Source organism: Parasteatoda tepidariorum, chromosome 2 (assembly GCF_982258835.1).
Source record: "Parasteatoda tepidariorum strain Cologne lab strain chromosome 2, Ptep-v5.0, whole genome shotgun sequence".
Taxonomy (NCBI): domain Eukaryota; kingdom Metazoa; phylum Arthropoda; class Arachnida; order Araneae; family Theridiidae; genus Parasteatoda; species Parasteatoda tepidariorum.
The window spans coordinates 26140425-26155390 of record NC_141756.1 but is presented as its reverse complement, the minus strand read 5'-3'; the positions used below and the strand labels follow the sequence as shown (position 1 = coordinate 26155390).

Sequence of the window (14966 nt, the reverse complement as noted above, 5' to 3'; positions counted from 1 at the left end):
ATCAACACTTAAAATTTTCCACAATTCTAATATGACACAGACATACATAAATTCAATTTTTATTTTGCATGATATCTACAAATTACAGATAGACTCATCAAAGTAAAGCACTAAAAAAAGAGAGGAAAAATAAAACGTTATTTAAAGGGAAACAAAGTGTTCCGTAATTACTTCTCTTAACAAAATATATTTTTAGGAGAATCATCAAAAATGAAATCAGAAAAATATGAACATGAAGAATCACAAACTAATATTTAAGACATGGGGAAAAAACTTTATCTATATCAACCGAATCTCTACTGCAGAAGGTGTGGCTTGAAACACAAAAACCTATTTGATTGCCTAGAAAAGCTTGAAGACTTTTTCTTACAATCGCCTCTCAATTCCTGTTGCCTGCAACAATCAAATAGAATTTTAAATTTTTAGTCCTGCCTTCCTCATAAGTGATTAAAAACTTCATAAAAACAATCTATAACATTCTTACAATAATATACCATGTCTAATCCATTAGAACAAATAATTCATTTTTACATCAATTAGATAAAAGCAATTCATAATTTTATCAGTTGAATACATACCACTATATCGTCGAAATACAACTACTTACTTACCGGTAATGTTCTTTGGGGGTCATGTTAAAATTAACAGATAACAGAAATGTTTGAAAATATTTCACCAGCTAATTTTACATTATTCTGAATAAAATTCAACCACTCAGGCGTGATGAAAACAATTTCTATTATTTTATTTTATAATCATCCTTGAGCAGCCGACCCAATTTTGGGTTTATGTTCTCTGCCGTAGCCTTGTAATTTTGAATACAGTACAGAAGACAAGGGGAACTCCTAGATCAAGTTTTGATGGAACTAACTTTTCGATAGAGCTAACCGGCATTTGCGTTGCATGGGGAGGAAAACCACGAAAACCTACCATGTTTAGCCCAACGGCAATGGGACTCTAACCATTCTGTTTACCATTTGAAGATATTTTATATCTGCACTGTGGCCGGTGAGAGCCAGGTGCGGAATCCGATTCTAACCCGGTTCATTTTATTGGAAGGCGAACGCTCCATCCTCTAAGCCAGTGTTTCCCAAACTGTGGTACGCGGACCCCCAGGGGTACGGGAACAGTTTAGTGGGGGTACGCGTTCTTATGCGAAATATTTTATAACATACGAAAATTTCAGAACATTTTATTTAAAAACAAAGCTAGTCATGAAAATTTACGATTATGTATTTTTCGATTGGCTATTTTTTGCAGAGTTAACAGTTAATAATTAGTGGTGTCAATAGCTAGTTGTGATTTTTAACTTTTGTGCAATCGTTTTTATAGTAAAAAATACATTCATTTTTTTTTTATTTGTGGTACACGGCATTACGAAAAATTTAGACAGGGTACACAAAACTCATAAGTTTGGGAAATACTGCCCTAAGCCATCACGGCTCGCACAAATTAATTAACATATTTCAAGTCACCCCTTTTAATCAGCAATATTATGTCCTTAAGTAAAAAACCGTTATTCAAAGTGCTTTTTTTTTCTTTCTCGTACGTATTGTACAGGGCGAAAAATAAAATAACAATCCATCCTGAATAATTTAACTAAATAACTAGATTTTCATGTTCTAATAACTAGATTTTCATGTTCCAGGACTCAATCTCAATAGTTTGAAGGAGTGATCTGAAATATGTTAATTAGTACAGTCGATATTTTAAGTTACGAAATCAGGCACAAAAATTTACTTTCTCTGAATGAACAAACCTTTTTTTCCCAGACGGATTTCGATTTCTGACGCTCGAAATAGGTTCTAGCTGCAATCTGGGTAATATGGTCCCAATAGTTAGGTCAGGAGAGTGGTCCAAAATTTATACCTCTGAATGATAATCGAACGTGGTGCGAATTTCGCCAAATCTCGAAAATGTTTTAAGCGAATGTAAATTTTTTTTGCATGCAATTGCAAAATTCATTTATCCAAAGACTATATATTGTTATTTTTATTCTAGGAAAAAAAATTGATTTCAGTAAATATTTATTATTTTAACTATTATATTTAATATGTATAAAAGATTTGAATTGTAAGGTACACAATTTTTTAAAATCATTCTAAATATAGTAATTTTACACAGAAAAATACAAAACATTTAGTGAAATCGGTCGAATAGTTCTTGCGAAATCTACTTTTTGATAAAACACTTTGAAAATTCGATTTTCAGGAGCTATACGACCGATTTCGTTCACATTTAATCGTACCTTGCAATTCAAAATATTTTTGACTAATATATTAAATAAAACAATAAAAAAGCATTTAATAAAAGTTATTTTTTGCAAAAAATTATTTTCGGATAAACGAATTTTACAATGGCGTGCAAAATTTTATCAATTCACATAGTTCTCGAGATGCGGCAAAGAACGCAAAAAGTAACATTAAAAGGGCCCAAACTTTGGACAGCTCTACTGAGCAAACTATTAGAACCATATTTCCCAGATGGTAGTAACCCCCAATATTTTGCGAGTCAGAAATCCGAAGTTGTCAAAAAAAATTATGTTTTTTTTCTTCAGAGAACGTGCGTTTTTGCGACTGAAACGTAATTTAAAATATCATCTGCACTAATTAATTTGCATATTATAGGTTGCCTATTGGATCCTTTAAGATGGAAGACATAAGTCCTAGAACGTTAGATCATAAATTATTCATAGAGGTCAGTTTTTATTTATTTATTATTATTTTTTTTTAGTCTGCCTTTAAATCTTTCAAAATATAAATTTATTATTGTTTAAATTGATAAAAACTGATTTGAACAATACTGAAAAATGTTTTTAACGCATAGTACCCAAAAACATATAACTAAAAACAATAAATATATCTCTATATAACATAAAAACATATTGGTCTAACACAGTTTTCCATTGTTGTCGGTGCATTTTTATTGACCAGAAAATCACGTGGTAGGATCCAGTTTTCCTTCATTCATTTCCATATTGTTTTGGTTGTCATCAGCATAAAATTAATAAAAGTTATATTGGTATTCTTTTTCTAAAAATGCTTTTGTATCTGTAATTTAAAGTTATTTTCCTGTACTTCTATTATTACGCCTTTAATTCAAGAGTTTAAAACTAGGAAAATTGTTTTTTTCTTATTGTTTTATTACAAAGTAATTCTGCGCTACATTTTAAGTTAAAGTTATTTAGAAAGGTGGTCCAATCTTATAAACTGTTTTACTATTATTATAAGTTATGAGCTAATAACATTAATAAACTGTAATAAGTTACAGTTAAAGATATCTGTTAAATGATTTATAACTCAATGATCAGCTTTATACGCAATGAGATGCAAGTAAAAGTAGTATTTAATATATCCACCCATTTGGCAAGCGAAAATTTTAAATTACATTTGCAAACTCATCAAATTTGTTTCAACAATATATTGTTATAACTATATATTGTTATAACAATTGTTATTTTAAAAAACGATTACTTAGAAAAATTATTTCTGCTTACCATTAGATTTAAATAGGTATTTATAATACTAATAGATAATAATATTTGGACGTAGGAAGTGGAGCCACAAGCGTAAGCAAACAGAATTTCCTTTACTACATACATGTTAAGTGGATAATTTTAACTTTAGTGGAAAAATTGTGTTCTGCCAAGAAACGACAATAATTGCGAAGCAATTTTCGGGGTTGGTGAGCTGCAGCGAAAAGGGGGCGTAGCCCCCTAGTATAACTAATAACTTTTCAAAACATACTTGATGCAGAATCGTATAGGTATAATTTTGTCAGAAATCTTCGAATCTTAAATTTTAATATAACCCCCGCTATTACATTTACTCTACATCTACTTTAAAAAGCTATTCAATATTTTTATTCGGTACTTCTTTCTCTCTACATGCCATTTGAGTTAGGTCTCGGCGTGAGGGAGAAGCTTTTAAAAACAAAATCGCTGTTTTATAATTGCACATAATATAGAATCTTACATATAAAGCTTTTTTTAATTGCTTTCAATTTAATAGCAAATAATTTTCTTTGACAATTACACGTGATACTATCATATTAAATATAAATATATTTATAATAATAAGTATATTAATAGGTTAATATTTGTAATCATATTACAACAATGTTTTTCCTTTATACGATAAATTTAAGAAACATTTTCTCTTCGGACATATGCGCATATTTTTTTTTTCTTTGAAAAACTATTTTCACTCATTAAACACAGCTTGTAAATAGTTATTATTTACAAAATGTGTTTGAAGAGTATATTGTATATTATTTTTACATATATACTTAATGATTATTATATATATATATATTTTTTGTTTTGGTATTTTATCATTCTTTGATGTAGATTCATTTTTCATGTTTAATTTACGTTACAAAGTTAAATTTTGAAGTAATTTTTTTTTTAATTTCAATTTCAAATGACAAATTTTTCAAAAAAAATATTTCTATTATTACGCTTTTTAGAAAAGTAGAAGATTAAATAAAAAAAATCTTTTAAACAGTTTTGTTAAAAAAAAGAACATTAGGATAGCCAACATTAGGACAAAATTCGCCGTGTCATTTAAAAGTTAGCGAATGATTATTTTATCCTCATGAGCTTCAATGAATCTTTTTCTTGCGCGAGTTTCAATTTATTGTTATAAAAAAATATTTTTAACTATTCGCCGACTTGTTAAAAAAATTCTTTTTGAAGCCTTTGTATCTTAATAGAATAATGATACACAGTGGCGATTTCTGTCTAACTGAAAAATATTAAGTAAAAAAAATAATTTAAATTTAAGCAATTAAAATAAAAAAAGATTAAAAAATTTTAATTTTAATTATTTATTAATTTAATTAAATTAATTAATCGAAATTCATTTTTGAAACAATACTGTAATAAAGGCGACAAACAAGAATATAAACAAAAACTTACCTCAATTTTCCCTTGGCTTAAGCTCAAAATGAGTAGCAATGTACGAAAAAATTTCCGCCGATAACTCAGTATGCGTTTTCAATAATTCTAGCCATTCACTCGAATTTGAAATTTCAGTTATATGTTTTGCAATATAATCCAATGCACCTTTCTTAAGTTTTTTCTGGTTTACTTTATCAGCAACAACTATAACATCACATACATCTTCAACAGAAAGAGAGGGTATTAGATATTCAGCACATGTTTCCTTCAAGGATAAAACTTGATACTTTTCGGCCGCCAACAACAACTTTAAAGCACTCCTACCATCTTGAAATATCACATTACCTGTGTAAATAAACTCCAGAAAAGATTTCATTGTTACCACTTCTATATCAGTAATATCAACAATATCTGATCTATTCTCGACCATGTCTTGATCGAACATAACAGAAAACACAGGAGAACGAGCGGATAGGAAAATTTTATGAGCTGGCAGAGTCACATTTTCCGCTTGTAATCCTACATCTGAATATTTCATGTGTAAATACATGTCCTTAAGTTCCTTGTGTAAAGTTACGATATTATTTATTTCAGTAGTGAAGTAGCTATCATCAGAGCCTACGGTACGACTTTCCTCGTTACCGTTGGCTTCAGAAAACTCGCAAAAGAGAGAAAATTTTCCATTTTTCATATATTTATTTTCCTCTAGTTCTAACGCACTCTTAAGAATAAAAGAATGATAGTTCCAAGTTCCGTTACCATCATCTAATGAATCGAACAAATGCTTTTCAAAGTGAGACAAAACTTGATCGCCCAGGTTATTCAACAAGCATATTTTCCCAGAAATGATTCTTGGAGTTTTGCTTTTTCCCAACTTGAGAATTTTAATTTCTATTTTGTCATTTGGGAGCATTACAGTTATTTCGTACTGTGACGCTTTAAAAAAAGAAAATTTTCTAGTCACAGCACCATGGTCTAAGCAATCATTCAAATCAACTCTCCAACTAAAGGAACATCTGTCTATTTCAACCTTGGTGACGGCTTCACCTATAGCTAGTAGGAAGCTAAATATCCGACATTTAATTGTTATATGATCTTCTTTCCCCTTTCCGAAGGTTAATTGGTCCCATCCTATTTCAGTTCCTTTTCTAAATTTGTATTTAGAACTATCATTTCCTAGAGTAGTAGTGAGACTACCAGCTCCATTTAGTATTTCAATTTTATAGGCAATAGATATCTCTTCCACCCCTAAATCTTCATCACTTCTATTTAAAGTACACGCTTTAAATTCCTTTGTTTTTCTACCAGAAGGATAAAATTTCAGATACCATTTACTTCCGCCAGTGTTGTTGGGAGTGAAAATCGGACTCCTCAGAGCTTCCGTATATTTGCGATAACACATAGAATAATTCTCAATTTTCCACGTGTAGCAATATTCTACTTTAGTTACACTAGCCATATTTCACGTACCAAATCAAACGACACTAAGTTCTGAATGAATATCTTATAACTCAGATAAAATATCCGGCTATAGAAAATGCGAACTGAAACTCATAACTGTTATGAATCGATCACGTGTCTCGTTATCTACTTGTTCTTGGCATTGGGTTGAACAACCACCAAGGTCAAACAACGATCTCAATAAAGGCTTAACGATAGATAAATATGATATAATTTAGAAACAGTTTTTAATTTTATTTCAATATGTTAATTTTGTCCTTTCGCATTCGTTTTATTTCACTGAAATTATTTAAAAACATTAAATTTATTCAGATATACATTTTATAATAAAATTATGCTTGTAGGAGCATCTAATAACTTCAAAAAAATTTCTTAATATTATCTGGAAAGAAATCGAAAAAATTTTTCTCCTAATTGTAATTTTATATGAATAGTGATGATACATTTTTATGAAGCAGAAATACCTTTTTGAAGTTTGAATTTTAAAAAAATCTACATTTTTATATAGCTACAATTATCATTAAGTATTTCAAACCACTTTAAATAATTTCAGTATTAGAAAAAATATATAATTACATATGATTGTTATATTTCGTTTGTATTTTGTTGGACAGAGATGTACTTCTTGACCTTTTTTCAATTTAGAAAGTCTGCAAATTTATGAGCATTTACTTAAGTACTTAATTATTAATTAAAGTTGAGTCTACAGTTACACTTCATGTTTATAAGTATAAAAATTTAAAAAATTAAAAGAAAAAATGATATACTGAGTTGTCCCTAATAAATGGCATGACTTAGACCAACAGTAAAAATTCTATATTCATTTTTTTTTTACTTTTGGTCTAAGGTTAGTTGGTAATAGGGTAACTAAAGTCTAAAAATATGTTAAGAGGTAATTCCAAAATTATTAATAAAAAGGTTAAATTTTTTTTATTCATTTTTATTTTAGAAATTTAGATATTATGTAAAAGTGAAAAACCAAGTAAGATCTGATTCTTATTTTTCCAATTTATGTGATTACAATGACTAATTAATAGTTAAAAAGAATAAGATATTAACAAAAGCTTCTTTCTTGTTATGCATTTTATCGACAAAAATATTATGCACAAGCAAAAGTGATCCTATAACTTGTCACAGTCAAATCAGAGTTTTGTATAGTGAAACTATAAATTTAAAAAGGAAAATCTCTAAACACTAAACATAATATAAACATGACATAAAATGCAAAACATTTATAATAAATCGCGTAAAACGAGTTAGTAATGGCTAAACTAAAAACAGTTTTAAGCATTTCTGCAAATTCGAAAATAATTCATTCTATTAAGAGATCCCTCACATTCTTAGTTCGATGCTGGTGAAACAAAAGTAAGTTTCGAGGTAGGTACTTTATTTACGTCGCACTAGGGCTGCACAATGGTGTATTGGTGTCGGTCTGGAAAACATCCCTGAGAATGATCCGAAGACATACCATCACAACTTTGATCCTCTGCAGAGAAGATGGCATCTCCGCTTCGGTATCCTGACGACCTGCGCGCGAAGTTGAGCACCTTACGGTCGAACAGTTTAACGAGGACTGATACCGCGCATTCTCAGTCCCTACGCAGACTGATCAAAGTGGTCACCCAACCACTTACTAACAGCAGCCAGTGATGCTTGACTTCGTTGAACTGCTGAGAAATGTGTTTTTACGATCATTCCACAGCGGGAAGTAAGTTTTAAGGCCTTTGTTATGCAGGAAATTAACAATGACTTTAAAAATACCGAAAAATTAAAATAAAATGAAAATCAATGAAGTAAACCAACCGCAAAAGGTTCCACTGAGATAATTTAAAGAAAAAGTTTAAATGCAGTACAACTTAAAGTATAATACTTGGTGACTGAAGTTACGTACATAATTTTATGATAAAATTACTTGCAATGCAATTGCATGAAAGCTTAAAAGTTATGATTTAAAACACACACTGTATGAAATATATATGACCATAAAACTTCATTAAAACTTAGAATTTAGGGAATAAAAATTAATAACAAAACTTGAAACAGTGTTATTAAAACTACGCTAGTGTTATTAATGCACGCTGTAAATCTGGTTCAAATATATTTGATGATGGTGCATTTTGTATCTGTATTAAATTTATAATTTGTTTTTGCGTGTAAAATTATTAGGCTAAATGAAGTAAATGAAGTAAAAATAAGTAGCGCTATTTACTTTTACTTTATGTATTCTTTTTTTTATTTCCTGGCCCACTATATAATTATTTTACACGGCTCTTATAAAGTAATGATTGAGATATACCTAGCATGTAAAAACTATTAAATATGTTAATAATTTTTTTTTCAGAACTCTTTAAATATTACACAATTTTGACATAACACTGACATACATATATGCAATTTTTATTTATCATAATATCTGCAAATTACTGATTGACTCAACATGTCAAAGCACTCAGTAAATCATATTTAAAAGAAAGAAAAGAAAAATATCCTGTTATTTAAAGGGATATTTGAACTTGTAAACAAAGCGTTTCGTAATTACCACTCTTAACAGAATATATTTTTAAGATAGCTATCAAAAATGAAGTCTGAAAATATTAAATCAAAATCTAATATTTGCAGGGTGCGTAGCGTTTTTAAAAAATGCTTAAAGGTGCTTATTTTCAATTTTCGTTCTTTTAAAGCCTATAAAGGAGCCTTTTTTAATGGGGTGTTTTTAATAATGCTTCATTTTCCCTTTTCCAAAATGAGATTTTTCTTTTACTATGTTGATTTTAGCTTCGAATTCTGAAAAAAGACACAGTTCACATTGTTCTGCTCAACGTTTTCACTATTAATTCAACCCCAAACTATTTCAGCATATTATCAGTACGCAGCGTATGAAAACGTCATTCGTTTTACATGATTCAAAATTTTATGACTTTTGACAATCGTTAAAAACAGTGCTAAAAGGGTTTTTTTGACGGTTAAAACAAAATAAAACCGCTAATTCTCAAAAAACTTTCCAACCCTGCCAAATTATAATATATTTTTAAAGTGCTTAAAAACATTTTTTGAGTACTTGAAAATGCTTAAAAGGTGCTTATTTTTTGTTAAATAATTTGGCTACGCACCCTGATTTAAGTGATGAGAAAAATAAAAACATAATCTACATCAGTCAAATCTCTACTGAAGAAGGTGAGGCTTGAAATACAAAAGCTTATTTGATTGCCGAGGAAAGCTTGAAAAATTTTTTTCCATTTTATTTTTCATAATCGTCTCTAAATTCCTCCTGCCTGCGACAATCAAATGGAATTTTAATTTTTTTTCCTCAGAAGTCGTTGAAAACTTCATAAAAAAATCTATAACATTTTTACAATAATATACCTTGTTTAATTCATTGGAACAAATAATTCATTTTTAAATCAATTAGATAAAAGCAATTCATAATTTCATCAGTTGAATACATACTACTATATCGTCGAAATACAATTATTTACTTACCGGTAATGTTCTTCGGGGCCTTGCTAAAATTAGCAGAAATGTTTGAGACAATTTCACCAGCTAATTTTACATTATTCTGAATCAAATTCAACCACTCAGGCGAGATGAATAAAATTTTTGAGTTCGTTGCAACAAAGTTCATAGCAGTTTTTTTTAAATACTTATGACTGATTAAATCAGCTAAAGAAAGTACTTCGAAGACAGTTTTGAAAGATATAACAGATTCCAAGAAAGAAATACAAAACAAATGAAATAAAACAAAAATACGACCACCGAAGCCGACGTCTTCAGGGGGTACCGGCCCCGGTAGCCATTAAAAACAAAACCATTTCTGTTTGAGGGAGAAGCAAAAGCTTAAAATATCTCCCTCAGTACCCCGATGGTTTTGTATAGAGGTCCAGGAAAAACAAGATACATTCAAAAGAATAAACAAATTACGAAAAGAAAATCAATAAAAATCATCAGAAAATTAAAAACTCACAGTCACAGGTCAAGAATCAACTTCAAAAGCGGAGGAAAAGAAAACACTAAAAACTGAAAAACAACGCCCCCTATAATAATGCGCAGTAAAAGTTTAAAAATGATATGATATGAAAAGGTCAGGAGAAGGAGATACGTAGATAAATTAATAGAATGCTTAACTGGGGCTGCTCAGTTAAGACTAGAATTGCGCCCTGTTAAAAGAAAAAATATAAAAAAAAACCTAAAAACCATCAATCATTTTTTTAATTAAAAAATTAACATTGCAAAAATTAAAAGGAAAATCATTTTTACTCAAATTATTTAAAAAATTATCCACAGCTTCTCGAAAACTTTCAACATTATTACAAATTTTCTTGATCCTAACTAATTGCGAAAAAACAAGATTTTTGAATATTTTACTACACAAATTAGTTTTAAAGTTGCAGAAAAAAATAACATTAAAATTAAAGGCTTTTCTTTTATCAAACACACCAATTTTAATAAAATTGTTAACAATATCAATTTTAAAATCTAAATATTCAATATTAAAGCAATTTTCATTAGTTTTTTTCAGGACCAAATCACCAGGATAAATTGTATAAATAAAATTAAAATCGTCACAATTAAACAAAATCAAATCATCAATATATCGGAAAGCATTAAGTACTTTATGTTCAAGAAATTTAGCCTCAAAAAAGTGCAAAAAAATGTTGGCAAAAGCCCCAGAAAAGGAATTACCTTGTGGAATTCCAATAATTTGTTTATAAAAATCTAAACCATTAAAAAGAACATTCTCAAAAAGATTAAACTTGCATAAATCTAACCAGTTAAACCTATCAAGAACCTATCAAGAAGAAAGAAACACATTTTTCCTTCAGTGTCAATACTTGATACTTATCGGCTACTAACAATAATTCTTTAGCCATTGCATAATCGATGTCTTCAACTTTCCCTGTGTAGATAAATTCCAAGAACGATTTCAGTGTGTCTGAATCCACATCAAAAATTTCCACAGTACTAGTCTGAGATTCTATCATATCCTGGTGGAACATTGCGGCAAACACAGCGGAACGAGCTGCTAGAACTGATCTGTGGGCATTCAAAACGTCATCGTCGGTTTTCAATTTCACATCAGAGTAAATTTTGTCATGAAGCATATTTTTAAACTCTCTGAGTAAATTTGGGCAAATATCTGTATTCGAACAATAATTATCCTTTGAGCTAGCAATGGATTCTGATACAACTCTATCTGAAGCAAAAAATTCACATAAAAGAATAAACGGATCGTCTTTTATATATTTCCCAGGGTTAATTAATTTACTTGGAATAAATAATGGGAACTCCCATACTTCATTTTTAACATTGGCTTGAAAAAAGTGATTATCAGTGGCAGACATTGTTACTTTTCCCTTCACAGTTATTATAGACAATTTTCCCTTGATAAACTTGGACGAGACCGAATCTTCCTCGTTCTGATGAATGCTTATTTTCACCTTATCATCAATCACTCTCAGCTCGAGGATGTAAATTGATTTCGTAGAAAATTCGATCTTGGTACTAGCTTCTTTCTTGGAATTATCTTGGAATTTCAATTCCCAAAGAAACGATGCTTGATCGACACCAATCTCCGTACAGGCTTCGCAATCAGGAAGTCTTTTTTGCGTGTCAGAAGAGAATATGCGACAACGGACGACTAGAATGTCCTCCACTCCGTTTTTTAATTCATTGTTCAATGTAGACAATTTTAAAAACTTAGGAACGCCCAATCTCTCTCCTTTCTCAAAAGTGTGATTCTCTATAGTTCGAGTAGCCAGATCTTTATTACTGTCAGTCATTCCAACGATGGCTAAGTCATAACTTACAGTGTTTACTTCACTGTATAAATCATTATTCTCCTTTCCTAAGAAAAAGGATATGTATCCTTCGTCCTCCTCTCTATATCCTTTGGGATATAACTGTAAATTCCACTGGCTACCTCCAAATTTCTCCGTTGTAAAAACAGGACTAATCAGCTTTTCTCCATTTTTATGAAAACACAGTGAAAAATTTCGTATTTTCCAAACAAAAGTTAATTCTTCAAACATTTTGTTCAGAGAATTCTACTGTAACAAAAAGGCGATATAAAACTGAACACTTTAAGTTTAATCAATGGTTGGTCTGATATTTCAAAGATAACGCATCACGCTTGCTCCAATTTTGATTATTACTCTTTTATGTTGACGCAAATAGATTATAATTCTAAAAAATACTTCTCACCGTTATTTTTTACTCCTCTCATAGTTGTTTTTCTTCTGCGCAACAATCAGTAACTGTGTCTATGTTGGAAAAATCAACGCCCAAAACTTAAATCGAAATCCAAATGTAAATTCGATTTCTTGCAAATCGATACATTGCGCATTGTCATCAATTTAACTTTTGACAGCAATTAACTTTTTTTCATTATTCTTTGACTAGTTATCAATAGAGTAAAATAAAATAAATTATGAAGCATTCTATTAAACTAAGTGCATAACTTTAGGGACTATTTAAGTCAGGGGTTCTTAAAACCGTGAGACATAGCCATTGTCTAAAGGAGAGTGAACAAATTAATGTAAAATAGAAAAGTGTTATTTATAAAACAAGATCGATGGCGTGTGGTTAAAATCACGCGCATCAAAGTTTCATTTTGCATAATAAAAACAGCGCGTTGCTAGGACAACGCAACTTCAATTACAATCCTGACGTTCTATATATATTTGAATATTAAGGAAATAATGGAATTAAATATTTTTCCTCACTAATAATGTATTTAATAAATGGAATCTATCATGCTCATAACTACAAACTTGTAAATAACTGTAGATATTATATGTTATAGTGTCGTCAATTTGTTTTGTATTTATTCATTCAAAATCACATACTATAAAGACGTATACTGTAATCACATACTAATAAGACTAAGCATCTTCCCTTACAACTGGTGACTCGGCCGTGATTACCTCAGCATAGTAAAAATTTTATTTGGATGAAAAAAGTGTTGAGCATTCAAATATCACTATTATTTGATTTAACTTTACATTAAACATGAAGGAAAGCACAAAGGATAATTTAAAATTATCAACTTAAGATAATGTGAATTCAGAAGTAAACAAAGGGACCGTAAATCCACCAATTTTTTGGCCACACAAACCTAAATTATGGTTTTTGCAACTCGAAGCACAGTTTACTAACAGCAATATTCTCGAGATTTAACTAACAAGGGAAACTAGGGAAGTGTGACTCGCCAATTTTGAAATAAACTAGTGGGATGTATGCCTTATGAGGAATAATTTTAAGGGGCAACATTCGTTTCGGCCCATAGAAGGCCCAGTGAGAGGGAAAAAATAATTCAATATAAAGAAAAATCGGTATTTTATTACTTCAATGCAGACTATTAGTTATTGTAATTATCTCATACTCCAATTAATTTTGTGGTACTTTCACGTACTATAAAATGCGTATTTATTGTCAAAATTGATTTCGAAAATTTTATATATCTGTAGTTTTTCAGAAATGCCTGTTAGGTTAATATTAAAAAAAATTGACATCAAATTTCTTTAATTTTTTTTTCAAAAGATTTCCGAAATTAATTGGAGTACATAATTGCAAATCAATTAATTAATTAATAATTAACTAATAATTAATTAGCTAATTAACTTATGAATTAGCAAATAATTAATTACCAATTAATTACAAATTAATTGGAGTATGAGACAATTACAATAACTAATAGTCTGCATTGAAGTAATAAAATACCGTTTCTTCTATATATTGACTTATTTTTTATCTCTCACAGGACCTTCTATGAGCCGAAACGAATCTTGCCCCCTAAAATTATTCCTCATAAGGCATACATCCCACTATTTTATTTCAAAATTGGCGAGTCACACTTCTCTAGTTTCCCTTGTAAGTATAATATTGTCATTATTGTTGCAAACGGTTCTAAAATCTTATCCAGCTTACAGGGTTTATAAATATTAAAGATTGTGTTTGAAATTTTTAAATAAAATACGAAGAATTAACTAGAACAAAACGTTTATTATAAATAAAACAGGTAAGAGCTGACGACAAGCACAAACCATAAACGTTCCATGAAAATTATCAACAAGCCAACTGATGCTACTAACAGCTTTTAGAAATAAAGAAAATAATATCACGGTGGCCAAGAGTATCATTTTCTACATTCTCCCCCCTTGTAAAATAGGAATTTTGCAATCTACATAAATTTAATTTTAAAATTTAACTTTGAAATTCAATCTAAAATTACTAGTTCAAAAGTTGAGTTTTTCAGGAGGGTGAACTTCTCTTCCAAAATGTGTTCTTCGAATGACCCTTTTTTTATTTTATTTTATGACCGCCGTTGAACAGTCGACCCAATTTTTGGGTTTGCGACTACTAATGTTCAACGCCGTAGCCTTGTAATTTTGAACCAATCTAGAAGACAAGGAAACTCCTGGATCGGTACCCCCAGAGGTATTGATTTGTTATGGAAACATGGAGGACTTTGAGACTCGACAGATTTAACGTGCATCAGTCACCATTTAGTACACGGGGAGTCTTCGACCAGTGGGGACCGAACCCACAAACTCTTGGACATGGGCCCGGCACCCCACTGACCAGGCTATCCCGGCCTAGTAGTGACAAT

General features: G+C 30.1%; 2 protein-coding genes across 2 annotated transcripts; both read right to left on the bottom strand.

Moving 5' to 3' along the window:
- Positions 1-43: 43 nt before the first annotated feature.
- LOC107438099 (speckle-type POZ protein) lies at positions 44-6491 on the bottom strand. Its single transcript, XM_043048837.3, has 2 exons — positions 4919-6491; positions 44-393 (listed from the first exon to the last, which is right to left on the bottom strand). Exon 1 carries the CDS (start codon positions 6357-6359, stop codon positions 4920-4922), a length of 1440 nt encoding a protein of 479 aa, XP_042904771.1. The 5' UTR covers positions 6360-6491; the 3' UTR covers positions 44-393; position 4919.
- A 4648-nt stretch (positions 6492-11139) lies between these two features.
- LOC147814863 (speckle-type POZ protein-like) lies at positions 11140-12963 on the bottom strand. Its single transcript, XM_087156519.1, has one exon. It carries the CDS (start codon positions 12385-12387, stop codon positions 11140-11142), a length of 1248 nt encoding a protein of 415 aa, XP_087012645.1. The 5' UTR covers positions 12388-12963.
- Between the last annotated feature and the right edge of the window lie 2003 nt (positions 12964-14966).

Bases quoted from the DNA above. Each gene is read 5' to 3' on its own strand.
- LOC147814863 (XM_087156519.1), bottom strand. From the start codon at position 12,387: ATGTTTGAAGAATTAACTTTTGTTTGGAAAATACGAAATTTTTCACTG.
- LOC107438099 (XM_043048837.3), bottom strand. From the start codon at position 6,359: ATGGCTAGTGTAACTAAAGTAGAATATTGCTACACGTGGAAAATTGAG.